Source organism: Pithys albifrons, chromosome 7, assembly GCF_047495875.1.
Source record: "Pithys albifrons albifrons isolate INPA30051 chromosome 7, PitAlb_v1, whole genome shotgun sequence".
NCBI lineage: Eukaryota > Metazoa > Chordata > Aves > Passeriformes > Thamnophilidae > Pithys > Pithys albifrons.
This window is the reverse complement of record NC_092464.1, coordinates 32679273-32701232: the sequence shown is the minus strand read 5'-3', so window position 1 is coordinate 32701232 and position 21960 is coordinate 32679273. Positions and strand designations below refer to the sequence as shown.

General features: G+C 42.6%; 2 protein-coding genes and 1 long non-coding RNA gene across 3 annotated transcripts; 1 reads left to right on the top strand and 2 right to left on the bottom strand.

Annotated features, from left to right (window-relative positions):
- Positions 1–1051: 1051 nt before the first annotated feature.
- LOC139674505 (uncharacterized) lies at positions 1052–15169 on the top strand. The gene is made up of 4 exons (XR_011698309.1): positions 1052–1146; positions 1328–1532; positions 13056–14315; positions 14848–15169. It is a non-coding gene; the product is annotated as an uncharacterized lncRNA (long non-coding RNA).
- On the bottom strand, positions 10076–16665 carry LOC139674504 (nucleoporin NUP42-like). The gene is made up of 7 exons (XM_071560921.1): positions 16448–16665; positions 14823–15072; positions 14066–14160; positions 13699–13775; positions 11803–11889; positions 10917–11001; positions 10076–10779 (listed from the first exon to the last, which is right to left on the bottom strand). Exons 1-7 carry the CDS (start codon positions 16551–16553, stop codon positions 10166–10168), a joined length of 1314 nt encoding a protein of 437 aa, XP_071417022.1. The 5' UTR covers positions 16554–16665; the 3' UTR covers positions 10076–10165.
- Positions 16666–18208: 1543 nt separating this feature from the next.
- LOC139674643 (nucleoporin NUP42-like) lies at positions 18209–21946 on the bottom strand. Its single transcript, XM_071561250.1, has 5 exons — positions 21788–21946; positions 20868–21310; positions 20514–20589; positions 19184–19268; positions 18209–19046 (listed from the first exon to the last, which is right to left on the bottom strand). Exons 1-5 carry the CDS (start codon positions 21944–21946, stop codon positions 18433–18435), a joined length of 1377 nt encoding a protein of 458 aa, XP_071417351.1. The 3' UTR covers positions 18209–18432.
- Between the last annotated feature and the right edge of the window lie 14 nt (positions 21947–21960).

Sequence of the window (21960 nt, the reverse complement as noted above, 5' to 3'; positions counted from 1 at the left end):
TTAACAGCCATAGTAATGTCTGTAAGGGTCTGTTTCCCAGTAGTGACCTTTGGTTTAGTTCCTTTTTGAATCCCAACATCCCTTGGTGTTTGAGTCAGTCTTCTAATGCTTTTGCAGAAGGTCATGTGGAGAAAGAGTTGATGGACACAAGTCTTTTGCTAATATTAATTTACACAGGTAATGCTTAGAGCAGGCAGATATATCTTCAAGATACATCACAATCTTTAAGGAGTGCTTTTAAATTCAGTTAAAAAATTACTAGCCGGGGCGATTATAATGGACAATGTGGGAGACCAGAAGGGTATTTATTTCTTATGTACCCGCAAACCATTGAAAGGAAGCAGTTTTGTACAAGTATATGTAACCTTTCATTTACCTTTAAAGTCTCCAAATAAGAATGTATTTATTTAAATTCTAACAGCCTACAGCAGATTTTCAAATTGGGTAGGGTGAGAAATTTTAAAAGGTCGTAGGAATAAAGACAAGACTTATCTGGTTAGCTAAACAGATTCCTTTGATGTCTATATCTTCCCAAGTTTCACTGCAATTAAGAGTGGCAAAATGGACTTGCTAATAGAACCACTTAGTGTTAGTATCACAGCAGTATTTAGCAGGCATAATCAGCTATCACTGCTTTGTGCTAAGCATTTTGTGACCATATAATGATCAACCAGGCAGCCAAGCACCAGCATTGCAGGAGTGTTTTCATGTGCTCTTGTGGTTCTACAGCATGGCTTTGGCTCAGCCAGTCTTCTACCATGCCAGCTCTGGTGCCCTGGATAAACACAACCCTATTTAGTACTTGCCTATTATCTATTCAGTTCACTAAGCATAAGCAAAGATTGCTCTTGTATTACCTCAAGCTCTTGTGGTAACCATAGCACCAGCAGGTAATCTCTGGTGGTTTCCAATTTGGACAATACAGGTAACAACCCTTAAGAGGCAGGGAGAATGGGGCAACAGAGAAAGAGAATAAGTAGCATAATTACACCTGATTATCCTGTGATTGGGTAACACTTTGATGATCCAGGACACAAACCTCAGAAGAACCTACATACCCACAAAGAGGAGATGTGTAGAGATGCAACCCTCTCTCTGCTGGAGACCCAAGCAAACTTTTAGTGTCATCCTTTTCTCATTATCATTGTAAGGGACTTCTCAACACCTGCTTCCTTTCTTTCACCCTCTCAGGCTGTAATGGGCCACAGATGAAGCAAGTGAGAAACAGGCTCTGTCCCCTGGCAGTGCAGGTGTTCTAGGAATAATGCAACAGGGCTGAGGGCTTAGTCTGGGGTTTTTCTGCTTCTTACTTTCTTTTGTTTTACAGTTGAATGGAGGAAGTCCTGCCTGACTGTTTCAGAAGTTTTATCAAGCCTTGTATGATAACTAAGCAGTCCCCTCTGGAGATGATGGAACATGAGCAGGCAGAAGCTCTGTCAAGTTAGAGAACAAGTGGTTACTGTTCAGTGTTATTTCCTGTGGAAAACCCATCAGAGCCATGCCCTGGGGTCTGCTTGAGCTTCAGTTTACTGGTGAGTCTGAATGTTCTTACATAGACCTGGGTTGCCTTGAATGTTTTGGATCCTTTCTGGGGGGACATGGTTGCCCTGCAAAATAAAGGAGGCTGTGTATACTGATGCACAGACAACTCTCTCCAGTTTGAACAGAGGGAGCCAGTGGCTGTTTAGGCTTCTTCAGTTTGCTGTGTGTGATGGAAAACCATCTCAAATTGTCTGAATTTGCTCAGTCACATTCAGATTCTCCTGTATCTTAAGACTTTTGGAATCAGTTTTGTTAGATTTAAGGTTAGAAGATGAATGAACATACAAATTTCCTCAACTGATATCTATAATTAGCAGTTTCTTCAAAATAGTCAGAATATATGAAATGCCTTGAAAAATTTCATGTATTTTGGTAGAAATGGCATTCTCTGCCAAATGGAAAAGCAAACAAATTAATATAGTGTATTATATGGTAGGACAAAGGATTAGTGATATAGTAATAGGTTAGTGAACAATTATGGCTAGAAATTGATCAGAAGGTAAAGCTAATAGAAATTGTTTTATTTCAGTCAGATTGTCATTTCCAGTTTTAAGTGAAAGATCATTTATAAGTTCTGTTTCATTGTAGAAGCTCTTCTGCAATGACCCTCTTTTCCTCATAAGATATGAAAGGCTACCTGAGAGAGGGGACTTGCAAAGCTCTTGGATAAGAATAATTTCATTGATTTCTATTAAGCATGAAACTGGCAGCAAACTGGCAATTCGGGGTGGAGTTATGAGCCTTGATTCTTTCTTATATTTGAACTCACATAGTATTGCTCCTTGTTCCTGGGTTAATTCCATATTTGAACATGGAAAAATCTTGCTTTGATATTTGAAACAAGTTGGGTTTGACCTATAGAATGTGCATATGAAACTTAGTTTCCTGCAGTTTGGTGCCCTTTGTCCTGTTTTAATACCACCAATGAGGCAAATGTCTGGTAAACTGCTCTAGATACCACATCTGTGTGTGTGCTGATCAGCCAGCTGTTGCTGGCAGTATTCATAGTGGCTGCATTTTGCCTGGTTTTCTATTAATTGAAACACTAATTTTAGTCTAATTCTTCATCCAGCTGCCAATGCTTACTACAGCAATGAGATTATAATCTTTGAGACTCAAGCATCTGAAAACTGGCCATGGGGTTAAAAAAAAGTACTAGTGCATGAAGGTATCACAGGCAGATGATCCGATACTATAATCATAGGTTTTGTTTGTTGGTTTTTCTTTTTGGAAACCTACTAAAATTGAGTGATTTGAATACAAACCAGAAAACATCATGAATTGGACCTCAGGAGTTTTCTCACTCCTGTGCACTATGTCAGAAACTTAAATTGCTTTGATAGAGAAATTTTTAGATGGCTAACAGCCAGCATTACAGCCCTGGGGCATCTTTTCTAGAGATGGGTCCACACTGAGGGTCTGTGAGAGCTGAGCAGGGCACGAATGCACAGTGTGCACTGGGGCTTCGTGCTTTTGAGTCCTCTGGCTGACCTCCAAGGCTGCGTGAATCATCACAGGCCCAGCGTCAGAGGTGGGAATGCTGTGAAATGCAATTTCCCCTTCCTGTAGACCAAGTCCTGCAATATATACAGACTGCAAATTAAATGATTTCAGATGTATAGCTATGAACTACAGCCACATACACTCTAACAGTTTTAAAACAACAAAAAACACTACATATTGTTCTCATGTACTCTTTTTTTACTTTATAGTACTATCTCTGTTCATGACTGTTTGTTATTGTTGGAAGAATAAACCTTCTCAAAGTAGATCATCATAAGGATGGAATCTGTCCAGTGACCACTTAAGTCTAAGTTTGTTGCCATAACCAGTTTATTTCAGCTGTGATCACGAAGAGTCTTGTGTGCATTTATTTAATTATTTATTTATTTAATACTGTCTTTAATATTGAGACATTCTACTAATCTCTTTAATGTTATCCAATGTTTTTCCAAACCATAAGAAAAGGTCAGAGAGAGACCCCTATATTTTTCAGCACAGCCTTATATGTCATCAGGTGTCCAACATAACCTTTGTTACCTCAGTATGGACCTATTATTGGCACGAAGAAATATTTCTTTCTGCAAAAACTAACTTACATTGCTTGTGCTCTTTGCTAGTCATCAAAGCTGTAGCTTCACTATGAAAAGAAGGATGGACTTGTGCTTCAAACATATAAGCCAAAGTTGGGGTGTCCAGCAGTATCATGGATTTCAGCAAATTCTCAAGTATTTTGTGCCCATTTTGCCTCCTCTTTTCCTCATCCTCTGTACAGCAATGCTCAGAAGGGAAAAATAGGAGAAAGTTAATCTGGTTTTTAGCAGACAATTAGACACCTGTTAGCAGACAAACTACAGTCATTATTGTGTGGAGGCCCAGAGGTGTTTCCTCAGATGTACAACCTCCTTCAGGGTTGTACACCTGATGGGTGACAAAATGCTGGTGCTGCTTCTGCCCCCAGCAGCTCAGGACAGAGACCATCCCTGCTGAAGGGATGAGGGACTAGAGGACAACCCAAACAGGAAGGTACATCACTTGCATCAGTGTTCTTTAGGAGAAAAGAAACCTTCTGACATATTTCAGACAAGTGTCTAGAGAACCAGAAGCACTGTCTAGCTGGAGGCAGGAGGAGCTTTAGTACTTCTGAGTTTCTAGGTGTGGTCCTGAGAAGCACAGGCAGAGGCAGCTGTCTGGAAAGAACAGGCAGGAGGAGCTGACCAGTCCTTATAGAAGATGATTAAAGGTTAAGTGGGATTCATTTTGCCAGAAATGTCATGTGATACAGAGTTTGAATATGTGAGCAAAGGACACTGATGGGACAGAACGTTAAAACAGCACCAGCCGGAAAGACAGGTCATGCTGGAGCTGTATCAGTACCAACTTGTGATGTACAGCTCTGTTTGCATGCTCAGGCTGGCTTGGAGGTGTCAAATCATGAGTTCTGTGTCCCAACATCATGTGAATTCCCATGCTGGCTTCAGGTAGAGGCACAGACTTCTAGAGAGGAGGGATTTCTCATGGCTATTTTTATCTGCAATACCTGCACAGGGAGGCCAAAGGAGTCATGACTGCCTATATGCAAAAGCAGGGGAGCAGGGAACTTGTGGGGAGTGGGAAGCACATAGGACAGGGAGTAAAGAAATCAGTCTCCAAGAAGGTAGGATTAGATAGACAGAGGTGTCTGAAGCAGACTCCAAGCAGGAGGGTCTGCAGTAAAATTTGAGGCAGCCTTATCTCCAGGCAGGCAGATCTGCCTGCAGGCTGGGTCTCTGTTTCATGCTCTGCCAGCTCCTAGGGGGAAATTCGAGTAGCGCTTCACTTCGCAATGGGCTGTTTGTCCCCAGCCCCGTGGGAGCTCCTGAGCAAGCACACAGGCTATGGGTCTCTTCTGTCCCAAAGAGTTTATGAATACTGAATACAGAGGGCTCTTCTCCACCTCATCTACTGTTCATTTATCATACAGAAACAGTAAATGAAACCAGGGTTTGGGGGTTTTTTGTTTGGGTTTTTTTTTTTGTTTTTGTTTTTTGTAATGCAATCCATGGTTACAAACTATTTCAGCTTTATCTTATTTTAGTTCTGTTTCATCATTACAGATACTTAAGAGAAGCCCATACTTGCAAAAGTAAATTACAACAACAAAATCTCCTGAGTCCACAAGGAATGCTTTAATACCAGAGCACAATGCGAGCCAGGGCTGTACAGATGTTTGTGAGACTGAGAAAAACGGCAATAGAACCGGGCAGACAGAATAGCAAAGCTATCAGAGATCAAAACTGTACCTCATTACTCTCCTTTTAAAAGTGATGTGACATGGTTTCACATGCACACATGCAAATGTTGCTTGTTTGATTCACACAGAAGGGTGGATATATTTTGTATAATTAGAGCTAATCTAATTACTTTGTAGGGCATATGCAATGGGCATATTTCATGTGATTTGCAAAGATAAGGCTCCATGGAAGACTTGCAGAAGCCTTACTTGATGTTGTTGACTGAAAAGCATTTAGTTTGCTAAGAACCCACTGCTATAACAAAACAGAAATTCAGGTGCAACAGGATGTAAATGCTGCAGGTACTTTAAAACCACCAGATCACTTTTCCGATGACTAAGATGCAATTAGCAACATTAACAGATCTGCTTACTGGAAGAGGAAAGGTATAAAACTTGTTTCTTATGTCTCTCATGTGACACGGTAAGAACAAACTCTACTGGCTGTGGAGGAAAGACAAAGCAAATCGTATACTCAAACAAAAATGTTGATCAGCCTGCTGACATTTAAATCTTGTTGTTCTTGTTCTTCCCTCCATTTTAAGACCTGTTTTTGTTCTTTAGTGGGAGGGTAAGTCCCACCAAGGAGCCTGATGTATGATACCATGCTGTAAGAGAGTGTCTAGCTTTTTTCTGCACACCAAACTGAAAATTTGCAACAGCACTGCAGATTAAACAAGCATATTGCCTAAGGCTGAGCTGCTAAGAACAACTTTCCGGGTTTTTTAATTAGCTATTCTTAACAGAAAAACCAGGCAATTGCAAGTGAGAGTTTCAAGGCAAATGTGAGTTTCAAGGCCAAGAGGCATATTCACTCCCAGTATTAGTGAGCTAATCTGGTTCTTCAAACTCAGTGGAGAGAGGGTCCCTCTTTATGGCCAGCACCTTATGTCATTCCCAGGAAAGGTGGCAGGAACATCAAGCTGCCTGCCCCAAACCCTCAGCATTTCAGTCCTGTCACTCTCTTCAAAAGCATTGGTGTATTTTGGTTCAAAGGGTTCAGATCTACTTTAGCAGACTGCTGCATCTCTGAGGACACATACTGTTAGTTCTGACAGGCTTCTAGTGTTTTGGCTTGGCCAGAGTTTAAGAGGCAGAAAAGGACTTTCCCTGGTGGGAAACTTCCTGTCTAAGGCATCTGTGAAGTAGTGCAATATTCTGGTTACTAGAACACTTTAAAAAATCCTATTTCCTCCTTCCTGAGAGGGTACCCTTTCAATAAGACAGTCATTTCATGTTGCAGCCTCTGCTTTCACCAAGCAATAATTATTCAGCTCTTAAGTTCCCTCCTAAATTCTCATTTCCAGTGGGTTTGCTTGCTTTCTGAATCTCCTTCTACTCATCTTGCAGGTCACTGGGAATTGTGTGCTCAAAGCTAAGTGCAGCATTACTGCAGCTGTAGGAGATTCTTACAGCTCAAACTACATTTTACTGATCTGAACCACCATGGCTTCATATCTCACTGTCAGCACCTTTCAACTCTACAGTTTGCTCTGTCTCTCTGAATACTACTAGTCCAGATTTTTCCTTCATCTGCTGGCTTACTTTAGGTCAAATATAATTAGGTATCTACTTAAATTGCCTAAGTACAAACTGTGGCTTTCTTTCTCTACTATTACTCAAGTAAGTATCAAATTACAGTTTCTCTCCATCCTCGGCATTAGGATACAGGAGGTGGACTAGAAAAAAAAAGTGTTCACTCACTTGTCGATGTTTGTGATTAACTGCTAACCATAAATTAAACACAAACATAACATAAACATCTGACACCTCCGAAATGCTGTATCAAATGCCTTACTAAAAGACAGATCATCTGTCTTTATTATCTCCTTAAATTATTTGTAATCATCAACAAAATAAGAACCTTTGCTGGCTACGTTATTTTCTCAGTCTGCCAGCATATCCCTCGTGTTCTATCACTTGCCTGAGTAAGTGGTATCACTTACCAGAACTGTAGCAAGTCCATTAGCTGATTCCCTTACTGACCAGTACAGCAAATTGCCTGAACTCCCACTGTGCTGCAGTAAGCTCTCATTTCACAAATATTTTCTTACTTGCTTTTATCAGTTACTGCATTACATCCTCATTGATTTTCACCTCTCACTCATTTAAAATATTTTTAAATAGATTTTCACCGTCTGAGTTATCAATCTCCCTTCAGTGCTCCTGTATTAATAGGCTTTTTGTATTCCTTTCTCTCCCAGGCATATTTGTGAAAGCTCTTCTTTCCTTAGCCTTCTGTTAATTTATTGTTGTTGATGCCCTCAGCTTATCCTCTGAGGCTTAAATCTAGTCAGTTGGTTATTTGCAGTCCATCTTCCTTCATTCAGTGTTAAGGCTACCATGCCACTTGCTGCTGCACATTGTGAAACTACAGAGCACATGACTACTGTGATGCTTAATTTTTGAGACATGCTTGTAACGCTTCTCTGAAGTTCACTTTTTTTTTTCTTCTCAGCTGCTAAATCACATTTTGAGATCTGTCAGTGCAGCTAGGATCACTAGCAGAGGAAAAAGGGCAGAGAAAATTGCATTTGTTAGACGCTGGGTTGCTTCCTCAGCTGGGGCACTGGAGGGTTTTTCTCCTGTACACAGCAAGTCTCAAGTGCTACTCTCTGGGGATTAATCCATGAGCTCTTGAAAACTAAAACTTCAAATCATTCTTCAAATTAATTGTTTGTACCACACTCCAGGAATTTCAGTGACTCATAAATCCTGTTATTTAAAAGCAACTGAAGTACTTGAAAATATCACGTGGAGCTTAAATGTTCTAGCCTCTTTCACAGACCAAAGTTTTCCTGCTAATCAGGACCTTACCCATCTGCTTGGACAGTCATTCGTGTTTCCTGTTCTAAATCAAGGTACAGTAAGTGACATCTGTCAGTTTGCCGCCACCCTATATGTGGTTTTTATATGCCAGACCACAGCATTATGACTTTCCCAAGAGCAGCCGTATACCAAACAAAAACATCAGTTGCAAAAAGGAGAAGTTAAGAAAAATGAAAGGATTGTAGCCAAAAGAAAGGTATTATTTAGCCTCCTTTGTACTTGCAACCAACTTTGAAATCAAGTATACCAAAAGCAGAACAAGATAAACAGGGGGGGAAAAGAAAAAAAATACAAAGCAAATATTGGGATATATTGCTTTGGTCTAACAAATTGTTGCTTATTTTCTGCAGTTTGGTGACCCCCTTGGAGCAGTACTATTTCCTTCTATGCTATCCTATCCCTATTGCTGCTTCTGCAGCCAAATATATAGTTTTTGCTAGGTAAATCATATCACACTGATCTCTGCCAGCTTTTCAGAAGCCCATTTGTGGAAACACCAGATCTTAGTATCTTTGTGATTTTTTTTATTTTTCTTTTAAAGGTGAGATGATCTAAGAAATGCACTTGATTAAACCTTTTTAACTTTAATCTTTATAAACTTTAACTTGTCATATGCATTAGGAATACCTCATTCAATCTGTTTCCTAATGTCAAGGTGACCTAACACTTAAAAATTCCCTTCTTCCTTTAGGTCCCTGTAGCTTAGAATGACCTTTGAGAACATCTAGCCAATGTCCTTTGGTTATGTACAGGGGAATATTCAGGCTTCTTTATTGCCTTACTTTTTCTTTTTTTTTTTTGGTTAAAGCAAAAGCACTTACACTTTAAAAAGCCCTTGCACACTTTTAAGCCTGGTAAGCTGCTAGAGCAGCTAAGCAGGAACAGCTGGCTGACATCTGTAACACCTGTGAGTCTCTGAGTACATGGACTGAGGAACCTGGATTCCCATGAAGTCTGCAGACCGTCTACCCATGGTTTATCATCCTGGATGTTGTCCCAGTTGTTCCCACTGTTTTAGCAAGCCAGTATCTGATGGACCTGCAGTCAGATACATGACTTTAATCAAGTTTTATGTAGGACCCTGAAATCCATAGTGAAAATGGAAATGTGATCTTCCAGTGTTACAGAAACCATTGACTTGGTTATGTGTGTCCTGGAGGAAACTTTTGCTTTCCTCTTAAAGGTGAGGTTTGACAATTTTAGACCACTAAGGGGAGGGCCTGGTCAAGAGCAAATGTTCTCTTCCCCTGAGTCTAGGACATCCTCTGGAAGATTCCTGACTCCTGCTTTAGAGCATCTTGGCAGTAAAATGGGTAACTAAATATCATGACTGCAGAAAAGGCACTGCTGACATGTGCACCCATAAAGCTTTGAGAACCTGACAACAAATTTGATCAGTTCACAGAAAGGCAGTTTTGTAATTGCTTGCAAAATTTCATCCAAGAGGTGACAAAATAGCAACCCAAAAGCTCCTTTTCAGGATGAATGTTTTCAGGGCTGTCCTCCCCCAACTGTGTGACATTCATACGGGCAATGGTGACCTCAGGAACAACTACTAACAACATCTGAATCGCATCAACTGGCAGAGGGAACTTGCTCCTGGAGGACAGATTCATCTGGCACAGTACAGACCACACAGAACCCTTCCTCTCTCCAAACACCACTGTCCAAGGGCACAAACCCTCTGAAGAGGTGAAAGACAAGGCTGTCAAACAAGCAATCTTGCAGTGCATCTGGTTCATTCTAGCATGCCATTCACAGTAGGCTGTGAATACCTGACTGAACCATTCCTTTGAGACAGCTTTTTAAATACAGTGTTTGCCCAGAATTTCACAGGACAGCATATAGAAGGGAACATTCCATTTTAGTTCCAACAGTTCATTTCTTGGATGTCCATCCAAAATAACCAAGAAATAACAAAAAACCACAATGTTCAAATGTTTATACCTGTGGGTTTATTCCTGCATAAGAGACTTGAGAGAGGAAACAAAAATTAACAAAATGGAAGCATCTGATTTAATTTCAAAACATGTTACTTCTGAATAAACTTAAAAGGTCGTAAGCATTTAAAAGTTCCAATGGTGGTGGCTTAAGAGGAATCTTTCCAGTCGTGAACTCCTTTGCTTCAAACTGTTGCCACTCTGCAGCTGATAACTCACTCTTGGGTGTGAATAACTTCTCTGAGGCAGTGGTGCTGGTGACTGCAGAAGATGCTGAGGTGACATGTCCGGAGGCACTGGCAGTCTGTCCAGACAAAGCACTGCTTGAAGGTGAGGCAGAAGTGACTGCGGCTGCATTAAAGGCTCCGAAGGCTGGGACCGCAGTGGGGCTTGAAGAGTTTGCAGCAGCAGCAGCAACAGCATTGCCAAAGCCTGAAAACCCAGAAGGTCCAACCCCACCAGTTGTTGCAGCTGTTTTAAATGAGAAGGAGGCTGCAGATGGAGCTGCTGGGCTGCCAAACCCAACAGACTGTGGTGTGCTAGGAGAGGAGGTCACCCCAAATGCAGGAGGGTTACCAGCAGCCAAAGAGCCCCCAGCAGCTGGGCTATTTCCAGATGATGAGGAACTGATGAGGCTGGAACTGGCTTTAAAGGAGAAATTGCTGGCACTGGCACTGCTGCTGCTCACAGGAAAGCCTGCAAGTACAGAATTTATCAAAAATATTAGAATGGGTACCCCAGTGATACTAATCCACTGCTGTATTTCAAAAATGCAGGAGCAGAAAAGCCCCAGAAAATGTTTGTATCTGCTGCTTCTTAGGACAGGGACTTACTTGACAGCCCAAAGCTTGATGTTTGCTGTCCTCCCAGTCCAAAGGCAGGCAGTGGGTGAGTGCCCGTGTTCTTGAAAGCAGAGAGCTGAAAACATTCCAAAGACACAAATGAGAACTAGATTCCACAACAGGACACTATCGTTTGGTGAATACTTGGGAGCAAAAATAGAGTTGCCCAGTTCAATTGATGCAACTCAGACCATGTTAGACAAGGATCACTTTCATCAGGATCACATGCTCTTGCTCTTGCATGAACAAAGTGCTTTAAGTTGATACACACTCTTCTCTGTAAAACACTCCAGAAACACAAATCTGTTACAATTTATAGATTTTTACCTGTCAGTCAATGACCTGATCCCCTCTTGGAGCTCTCATTTTCATCTCTTACTATTTTAGGTTGTGCTTTGTGACCTTATTTAGGGCACTGCTTTCACTCACTCTCTTCTCTATCATCAGCACACCCATTCTCCTGCACTAAAGCCCAAATCCCGCTTCTCCATCTTCAGCACTGAACAGACCAAGCGCTGGGATCACATTACTTAACCTTTAATGCACTTAATGGAAACACCACTTAAATAAAGCCCCTTTCTCTGTCTCCCCAATTACTTCATATTGGCTTTAACTCAAGCAATTTCTTCTGAAAAAAAAAATCTCAGTTCATAAGTGTTTGTCACCTTCCCAGGATCAATGACTTTTTTTATCTTCAAATGTTATCCAAAGGGTTTCTCTCCCACCTGTCTCTCAATTCCTTGATCCAGCATTACCCAAATGCTCAATTTATCCTTAGATATACTGGAGGGCAATTCCAGTCCAGTGTGCTGATTCTGTCTTGGAAGAGTCAACATTAGCACAGAACAGAAACATTTTGCCTTTCCTTAACACTTACCAAAGCTGCTTTTGTTGATGCAGTTAAGGTTTTCAACTGAAGTAGCCGATCTTTCCATTGTGCCGCTAACTGTTGGACGGCATCTATCTAAAAAAGGGGAAAGAAAAGCATGTTTGTATTTCTGAAGACTTAAAAGAAGAGTGATCTCACAACTGAACTGAAAGTAGGTATCTAGAATTGGAATAGGAACTTCATTAAGCCAAGAAGACAGGATTTTTGCTTTCCTGAAACTTCAAGGTGAGGCCTTTTTAACAGAGAATTCCTTTAAACTCTCTGTTCCATAGGAGTAATATTAAAAAAATGTCATGAGGTTTTTTAAATCCAAGTTCTGTCTCTTTCTGAATTAGGTACTTGGGGAAAAAAGAAACAAATGTCACGAGATATTGAGAACAAATACTGAGAACAAATTCTTCGCTTCCTATTTTATTCCTGGCCTGTCCACTTATGTGCTCACTCAGTAAGCCCCAGTCCGAAGATTTCCCTTATCTTCTTCCACATTTTCAGAAAAAACATATCCACTTTCAAAATACTGTAATTCAAACACTTTATTAGTATCATCCTAAGATATTTTGTTCTGACTACATTAATTTCTTTAACTCAAATCAACCTCTTTAACATGATCCATCAGATAACTGCACAGAACAGTGTGGCAGTAAATTGTACCTGTGTCTTAATAACTGTGATTTAGGATTAAACAAGAATCTGAAAAGTCTTCAAATCACCCTTCAGGAACTTTAAACCTGAACTTCTTAGATTTATATTTAAATTTAGCAATACATCTAATTTAATGCCTAGTCTAATTGAATTTTCCTTAAAACCTAGTCAAGTAAAACACTTATTGTCACAAATGCTTGTATGAATGGAATGAGTAATCCTTTAGTGGACAAATTCCTTAATTTTTCAAATGAGTCTTACATCACAAACATCAATAATTCTTTTGTGTATAGTCATGTGTTGGAAGATCATGTTGCTTTGTATCTGCTCTTATACAACCGACTGGAAAATTCAGATTTCGACTCACTTTAAGAATAGAAACATGGAAATACATTTTGTACTTAAACACTTTGTGAGAGAACTGTATCATACAGTTATCATCTATACACTGAAGAGTTTCATGAACTTGCATTTACTGCTTTGGTGAGACCACAATTTTTTTTTAATAGCCAGGCATAGTATATTGTTTAAACATTTTGGTTTGTTATTACAGTTGAAGTTTTTAAAAAATTATGTATCTCTTGTCTTTGAAAATGCAGTTCTGGTAAACATATGAAGCAAGAGAGGTGACAACAGCAACGCCTTCTGGAACACAGAACCAAGAAGAAGAGGAAAGAGTGAAATGCAGCTTAATGCAGCTTAAATCAGTTTATACTCGTCACCAGCCTAATTTCCTTCTTGGCACATTATTAAACTCTGTTAGCTTCATTGATATTGACAGGGCTATGAGAAAGGAACAATATATATACATTGAGAGATGTTTTCTATAAAAACATATGTATTACTTCCAAAGGGGTATATATATTTTCTAGACAAGTATCTGCTATTTTCATCATGCAACAAAGGCATGTAAAAGAACAAGGTCAAATAAACTACCCTAGTCTTCTATTTAAGGCACTAGATAACCAGCTGTAACAAACTGACTAATAGCATATGAGATGTTAAATTTCTGAGACAGTATTCAAGTAACTTCTACAAATAACACACAAGATCAGGGACAAGATTAAGTCAAGGAGTGTCTAGCAACTATTTCTGCATTTTATTTGGTGCACAGCAATCAAACATTTTGGCATTCTCATAATTTCTAGAGCTAGGAGCTAAATGAGTCAAGAGCTGTCATCTAAGAACAGTAATAAGTCCTGTCCCAAAGAGTGTCCACACCAGTATTCTTTGAGTACTTACATAGTTCCCAATCATATTCTTTGCTCTGCTGTCATAATACTCCAGACGCAGCTCTTCTGGTGAGACATCTGAAAAGCCTGCAGGGACAGAAATAGTTAAAAACCTCCCAGAGAACAGATTCATACTTACAACACCCTTCACAGTTATGAAGAAATAAACCTTGGTCTGTCCAAATTAGTCACAGTCGGAGAGACAAAGATTCATTACAGAACTTCAGAGGTGTGAACATCCAAAATGAACTTGCCATAATCTCATACTCCCAAATCATCACCTTGCAAATGGTTCCACAGAGGTCCAACAGCACAAGCAAGTCACACAAGTATCCTAAATAGCAGCAATACACAACATCACCAAAAACATTACCCACCTGAGACATTCAGCTTTTCTTTCATCGGTGAGTAAGATGAAAATATCCATTGTCCTGAAGATTCCCAAACTTCCATGTCTTTCACTACACATTCTCTACAAAACAAAGCAAAACCACAGATGAAGGAGAAGTTACATAGCCAAAACAAAACCACCAGAAACAATTGCCTGGTTTGAATCCAAAGGAAGAGTCAAATACTTGCTACCATGAAAACCAAGTCTTTCCTTAAACACTTAAAATCTTAAAAAAGGTAATGGAAAGTGGTTCCAAAACCCTTTTTCTTTGGGGAGTCACACTGCCTGTTGCTTCTCAGTACCTGCCCTGCAATTGTCTTGAATCTGCTGGTCACTCTTAACTGACTGTAACACTTGTATGAAAACAGGTTTCATACAAGTTTTGCTGTTGGCAGAAAAATTTGTTTTCTTGTCTGGAAAACCAAGTCAAATCATTAATTTTCTCAAAGGGGTCTGACTCCTTATTTTCAAGCACTGAAATCTTTGTTTCATTCCTTATCCTCCTGCCCACAACTTAAGTACCATACCATCTTACGACTATCACAGTTGTCTACCTGCCCAGCTCAGGCCACAAACAAGGATCACTTCCCTACTATGCCAACAGCACTCCAGAGAACCAAATGAAGTCATGTGTTCTGTGGGTCTTCCTACATGATCCTGTCCTCTGCATCACCTCTAGGAAGTCAGCAAGCTTTTAAACTGCTCATTCTAAATGCTTTCAGTAAGAGAGGACTGCAACTTACAGAAGTCTTTCCTCTTCATCTTTAGAGCCATCAGCAACACTTTGACTGTTTGCTAACGCAGAGAACCTGTTCTGTGAAAAGTCTGCATTTCTGCTGCCGCTGCCGGATGATCCGAAATCAGAGGAGCCAAAGAATCCTCTTCCATGATCTCTGCTGCCACCCCATGTATCAGACTTGAAGGTAGATGGCTGGATAACATTACTGTATCTCTGGTTAGAGGTACCCCATCCTCCTCCTCTTCCGCTAGTAACTTCCAAATAAAAAACAAAGAAATCAAACAAGAAATTTTTAATCAAGGCATGAAACAATACAGCATCAACAGAAACCGTAAGTATAACTAGTTTTATGGTGGCAGTAAGAAGTTTGAAATGAAAATGTAGGATTTTCCTAATGAGTTAACCTCATTATTTAGTGAGCTTAACTTAGTGAGTTACCCATGGTAGTTCAGGAGTCAGAAGTAAATGGCAACTCCTCCTCACATGGAATCACTGAATAGTTTGGGTTGGAAAGCACTTTTAAAAGTCACATAGTCTGAACAGCCCCATGCCAAAATGAGCAGACATCTTCAACTAAATCACCGTGCCAACAACTCATGGAATCCCAGAAAGAGACCATTTCACTTTTGCTTAGGTCGTTTCACAAAGAAACTACCCCAGCAGAAAAAAAAATTAACTCACAGTATATTCACATTAGAGGCTCCTGCCTCCATAGCTACAGCAGGAGCTCTGCTGCAGCACAGATTGCTCTCAAATTTTATTTGAGACCTTGGACACATCTGTGCATGTGTGTTACAAACTCTGACCCTCCTTCAGCAAGAATGAGGACAAGTGACTGCAGCCGTGTTCCTGCCATGCCATCGCCGCAGCCCTCGGCTCCCTGCAATGTCACTGGCCTTCCCAAAGCTCCCAAACACCCAGAGCCAATGAGCATGGAAACAGCCTTCACTGGCCACAACATGAGACTGCTGGAAACTTAATCTGCTGCTCCTGGCAGGAAAGTTTCCTGAGCCACTTTCCTATTGCCTCGTGGCACATGCTGCAGTCACAGAATCAGAGAATTAATTAGGTTGGAAAAGAGCTCTGAGATCATCGAGTCCAACCTATGACTGAGCACGACCATGACAACTAGACCACGGCACCAAGTGCCATGGCCAGTCTTTCAGTAAGCACCTCCAGGGACGGTGACTCCACCACCTCCCTGGGCAGCCCCTTCCAATGTCTAATTACCCCTTCTGTTTAGAACTTCTTCCTAATGGCCAACCCACACCGTACACCGTCCCTGGCGCAGCTTAAGATTGTACCCTCTTGTCCCGTCGCTGGCTGCCATGCGGAAGAGGCCGACCCCCACCCGGCTACACCCACCCTCCCTTCCAGGTAGTTGTACAGAGCGATACGCTCATCACTGAGCCACTTTTTTTTTCCAGGCTGAACACCCCCAGCTCCCTCAGCCACTCCTGATAGGACCTGTGCTCCAGACCCTTCGCCAGAGCCCAACCCCGCGAGGGCCGAGCCAGCGGCTGCTGCCGACAGCCCCGCCGAGACCCGACCGGCCCGGCCTGCCCGGCTACGGAGCTCCTGCCGCCCAGGGGCCGCCTCCAGCCCTTCCGTCCCGCCGCGCTGGGGTACCTTGCGAGGGCGGCCCGGGGGTTGCGGGGAGGCCGCGGGGGTGCTCGTTCCAGCAGCGCTCCCCGAAGCGGCAGCGCCCGCGCAGGAAGTACTGGCACAACACCATGGCCGCGCCGGCGCAGTACTATGACGTCTCAGCCGCGCGCCGGCACGAGCGCCGCGGTGGAGCCCCACGCGCGGGTACCCGCGGGAAGGGGGGAGAGCGCGTGATACGGGCACTCCAGTGGGAGAGACACGTGACACGGGCACTCCATTGGGAGAGACACGTGACACCGGCACTCCAGTGGGAGAGACACGTGACACGGGCACTGCATTGGGAGAGACACGTGACACCGGCACTCCATTGGGAGAGACACGTGACACCGGCACTCCAGTGGGAGAGACACGTGACACCGGCACTCCAGTGGGAGAGACACGTGACACAGGCACTCTAGTGGAAGAGGGGAGTGCACGTGGCAGCGTCACTCCAGCAAAGCCAGAGGCTGCTGATACAGCCACCTTAGGGGTTAGTTGAGCCTCGTGGAAGCCTTTGGGCTTTGACAGTACCACACCCTCCCATCGGCTGTAACCGACCCTTGTTCACACAAGCCCTTTCCCCACAGAGCCTGCATGGTAAAATACTCGTGTGTTGTATCTTTACAGGGAGATGAAGGAATGTCTAGTGCATAGCTATGGAATCACAGAATCATCAAGATGGGAAGAGACTTTGGGGATCATCCAGCACTAGAGCTGTAACCCCTTCACTGTTGTTCCATTTTGGAATGGTATATGTTTACCAGTGCAACCAAGCAGTAGGACTGGGGTGGTGTAACTACTGAAGGTCTGGGATTAAGCGTAGACGATTTAGGTAAGTTGAATGTTACTAAATTTAATGATGGGAACATGCCAACCCACAGTTCTTTGCCCTAGCTCTCTAGGACATGTCCTACAAAACTGGAATAAGCTTAGAGGAGATTGAGTGACTAAATATAAAATTAAGAGATACTGTAATCAATGGTGGCCACTTTATAAATGGGAGAATGGGGAAAATATGTCATTGCATTTTTATATTATCTTACCCTCGTTGGTTTTTTACTGACTTTGTAAATGGGATGAGGTTTTATGTGCAAACATTAGTTCCCTCCATTCCACCCCCCTATAAATCAGGGCAGAGATGGATTAAGAGGATACAGATCAAAACAAAGAGTATATGGGAAGTGAAGATTTTAGCCCTCAGAGATATAACCCAGCCAGTGATACAGGCACCTTTAAGATAAACACTGTGGGGAGAGGTTCTGGCTTTTTGTTTTGTACATGTCCCTTTTACTACTTTGGATTTGTTGAACTGGTAATGGTCTATTCCTTGTACTGAGAGTCAGCTTTTGGAAACTATTGCACTGGCTCATAACCCTAACTGGGAAAAATGCAGGCTATACTGAACATCTTTTCATTGTGTGTCTGACATGGCCTCTCCTCTTGACCTGAATCCATGTGACAGTTGTAGACAGGAAGGTTAAACTAGAAGATTATGATCCTGTAGGACTTTGATAACAAGTGAAGGGAACTGGGGGAGAGCTTCAAGGCAGCCGCGCTGATCCCCTCGTTAAGTTGAATAATGAAACAATAAAGGTTTGATACAGAGCAGAGAAACATATTCAGTAATAACAATCTGTAAGGGCCCACTAAGTAAATACCAATTGTTAGGCAACAGGAAAAACAGCTTATACCTTGAACCCTTGGAGTGTAAAACTGGAGATAATACACTGACTGAAGAGAAGGCTATGCATACCCAACTGAAACATTCCTTCTTTTGAGACAGCTTTTTTCATACAGTGTCTGCCCATAATTTCACAGAACAGCATATAGAAGGGAACATTCCATTTTAGTTCCAACAGTTCATTTCTTAGACGTAAATGTCCATCCAAAATAACCTGTGGGTTTATTCCTGCATAAGAGACTTGAGAGAGGAAACAAAAATTAACAAAATGGAAGCATCTGATTTAATTTCAAAACATGTTACTTCTGAATAAACTTAAAAGGTTGTAAGCATTTAAAAGTTCCAATGGTGGTGGCTTAAGAGGAATCTTTCCAGTCGTGAACTCCTTTGCTTCAAACTGTTGCCACTCTGCAGCTGATAACTCACTCTTGGGTGTAAATAACTTCTCTGAGGCAGTGGTGCTGGTGACTGCAGAAGATGCTGAGGTGACATGTCCGGAGGCACTGGCAGTCTGTCCAGACAAAGCACTGCTTGAAGGTGAGGCAGAAGTGACTGCGGCTGCATTAAAGGCTCCGAAGGCTGGGACCGCAGTGGGGCTTGAAGAGTTTGCAGCAGCAGCAGCAACAGCATTGCCAAAGCCTGAAAACCCAGAAGGTCCAACCCCACCAGTTGTTGCAGCTGTTTTAAATGAGAAGGAGGCTGCAGATGGAGCTGCTGGGCTGCCAAACCCAACAGACTGTGGTGTGCTAGGAGAGGAGGTCACCCCAAATGCAGGAGGGTTACCAGCAGCCAAAGAGCCCCCAGCAGCTGGGCTATTTCCAGATGATGAGGAACTGATGAGGCTGGAACTGGCTTTAAAGGAGAAATTGCTGGCACTGGCACTGCTGCTGCTCACAGGAAAGCCTGCAAGTACAGAATTTATCAAAAATATTAGAATGGGTACCCCAGTGATACTAATCCACTGCTGTATTTCAAAAATGCAGGAGCAGAAAAGCCCCAGAAAATGTTTGTATCTGCTGCTTCTTAGGACAGGGACTTACTTGACAGCCCAAAGCTTGATGTTTGCTGTCCTCCCAGTCCAAAGGCAGGCAGTGGGTGAGTGCCCGTGTTCTTGAAAGCAGAGAGCTGAAAACATTCCAAAGACACAAATGAGAACTAGATTCCACAACAGGACACTATCGTTTGGTGAATACTTGGGAGCAAAAATAGAGTTGCCCAGTTCAATTGATGCAACTCAGACCATGTTAGACAAGGATCACTTTCATCAGGATCACATGCTCTTGCTCTTGCATGAACAAAGTGCTTTAAGTTGATACACACTCTTCTCTGTAAAACACTCCAGAAACACAAATCTGTTACAATTTATAGATTTTTACCTGTCAGTCAATGACCTGATCCCCTCTTGGAGCTCTCATTTTCATCTCTTACTATTTTAGGTTGTGCTTTGTGACCTTATTTAGGGCACTGCTTTCACTCACTCTCTTCTCTACCCTCGGCACACCCATTTTCCTTTGCTAAGCTCTGGTTACTTTCATGTGTCTTGCAATGAGAGTATTCCAAAGCTGGGATCCAGCTGCTGCCTTGCTAACATGGAATCATCCCAATTCACTCTTTTCCTCAGTTAACTATAGGAGTTCATAATACCTGTCTGCAGTTCACTGATCTGAAGATTCCAGAGGATATGCCCTGGTGGCACATCACAATTAGCTATGTTTCAGAAATATTTGTAAATTAAATTAACATCAGCGTAAATTAATTCATTTAAAGATAACATCAGAACAGAAATATTTTGCGTTTCCATAAAGCTTACAAAAATTGGTTTTGTAGGTGCATTTAAAGCATTCAAATGAAGCAGCAGATTTTTCCAGTGTACCACTAACAGCATTTATCTAAAAAGGGGGGAAAGAAAAGCATTTTTTTATTATTGAAGACTTAAGAGTGATCTGACAACTGAAGTGAAAAAAGGGATCTAGAATTAAAAACAAACTTCATTAAGCCTAGAAGACAGGATTTTTGCTTTCCTGAAACTTCAAGGTGAGAAATTGAGATTTTTTGTTATTAACAGAGAATCTCTGTAAATTCTCTCAGTATTGCCCTTAAATCAACTTTTTTGACTTTACATAAATAGCAAGACCTGATTGGACAGTTTGAGCCCTGCAGGGATCTCAGGCAGAAAGAGGACATTACAGCAGGGCATACAGACCAGCAGCAGTTTTGGCATTCCATCTGGCATACAGGAATTGAAGGATATTTTGGCATTCTAGTAATTCACTAAAGTTGATAGGTAAGTTAAGAGTTGTGACCTGAAGAACAGTGCCAAGTCCTATCTCACAGACTATCCACACTAATCAGCATTTTTTAAATACTCACATAATTCCCAACAACTTTCTTTGCTCTGCAGTTGTAGCACTCCAGCGCAGCTCTTCTGGCGAGACGTCTGAAGAGCCTGCAAGGACAGGAGCAGTCAAAAAACCCCAAGAAAAACATTCATATTTACAATCGCCATCCATATTTATGAAGAAATAGGCCTTTGTTACACTGTCTGTCGGAGACACACAAAGGATTCATCATAGAACTTCAGAGGTGTGAATGCCCAAAATGAACTGGCAATCCCCGACGTGCCTTCATTGGGAATAGCCACAGGATTGCACCGCGCTGCTGCCCGGGGCTCCCGCATCCAGCGCCGCTGAGAATGGAACACCTTGCACCAGCCACAGCACGCACCTGCGGGAAACTTGCTCGCTGCTCCTGGCAGGAAAGTTTCCCGGGCTGTTCTCCCGTGGCCTCGTAGGACTTTCTGCGGTCTCTTCGCCACACCCCCAGCCCGCGAGTGCCGAACCAGAGGGCGCTGCCGACAGCCCGGCGGGACCCCGCCCGGCCCCGCACTCCCTCCGGCAGCGGCCGCACGGAGCGCCCGGGGCGGGCACGGGGCAGCCTCCAGCCCCCCCGCCCTCGGGATACCCCGGGATGGCAGTGCGGGACCCGGAGCGCGGCGGGCTCGTCCTGCACCGGTAGCAGGTCCGCAGGGACCGAAGGACGAGCGTGGCCGCCCCGCGCAGCCGAGAGCCAAGGGCCACTGAACCCTCAGAAACAATGGAGCTCCTCAAGTTGAAAGCAGATACAAACCAGGCAAAACAACCTGTCAGGCCTAAAAAGGGCACAGTTCCCTCCAGGGTTCCAAGAGTTTAGGCTCAAGGACCAAAGACACCAGGGACACGTTTGTTTCCTGGCTCCGAGAAGGGAAAGGGAACAGGAAAAAGTCGTCGCACAGCCTTCACTTACTGCTGAATAAAGAACGGAGGTTCAGGAACTGCTATTGAGCCTGTAGGCACATCTACTCTGGTCTGTACAGACAGTTGTCAGGGGGAGGGAGAAAACCAGGAGAAAGTCTACAAAGAAGCACTAGCTTTGAAAACCTGGATTTAGATTACATAAGAGAATTTGAAAGACCTTCAGAATTAAAACAGACTAAACATCCACAGCACCAGTGAGGTACAAGGTACGGGTAGGCAAGCACCAACTTCTAAAGTTGACTCAATAGTCTCAGAAACAGACCTGAAAAAATTAGCAAGTTAGAAGAGAGGTGACAAAATTACAATGAAGCTATTAATAAACTTGCATGTGAGCAGGACAGATATACAGACATCATCTGTATAGTTTCCCAGTATTGGGAAGTGGCACAGTGTTGACGACATCAAGAGCTTGACAGGCTGCACTTCTATGCTGGATGAAGAAAATTTCCCATCATGGTGGCTGGAAGCGTTTACAGAACTCTGTGCTTCTAAACCAGAGATGAATAACATGCGCAACTTCTGAA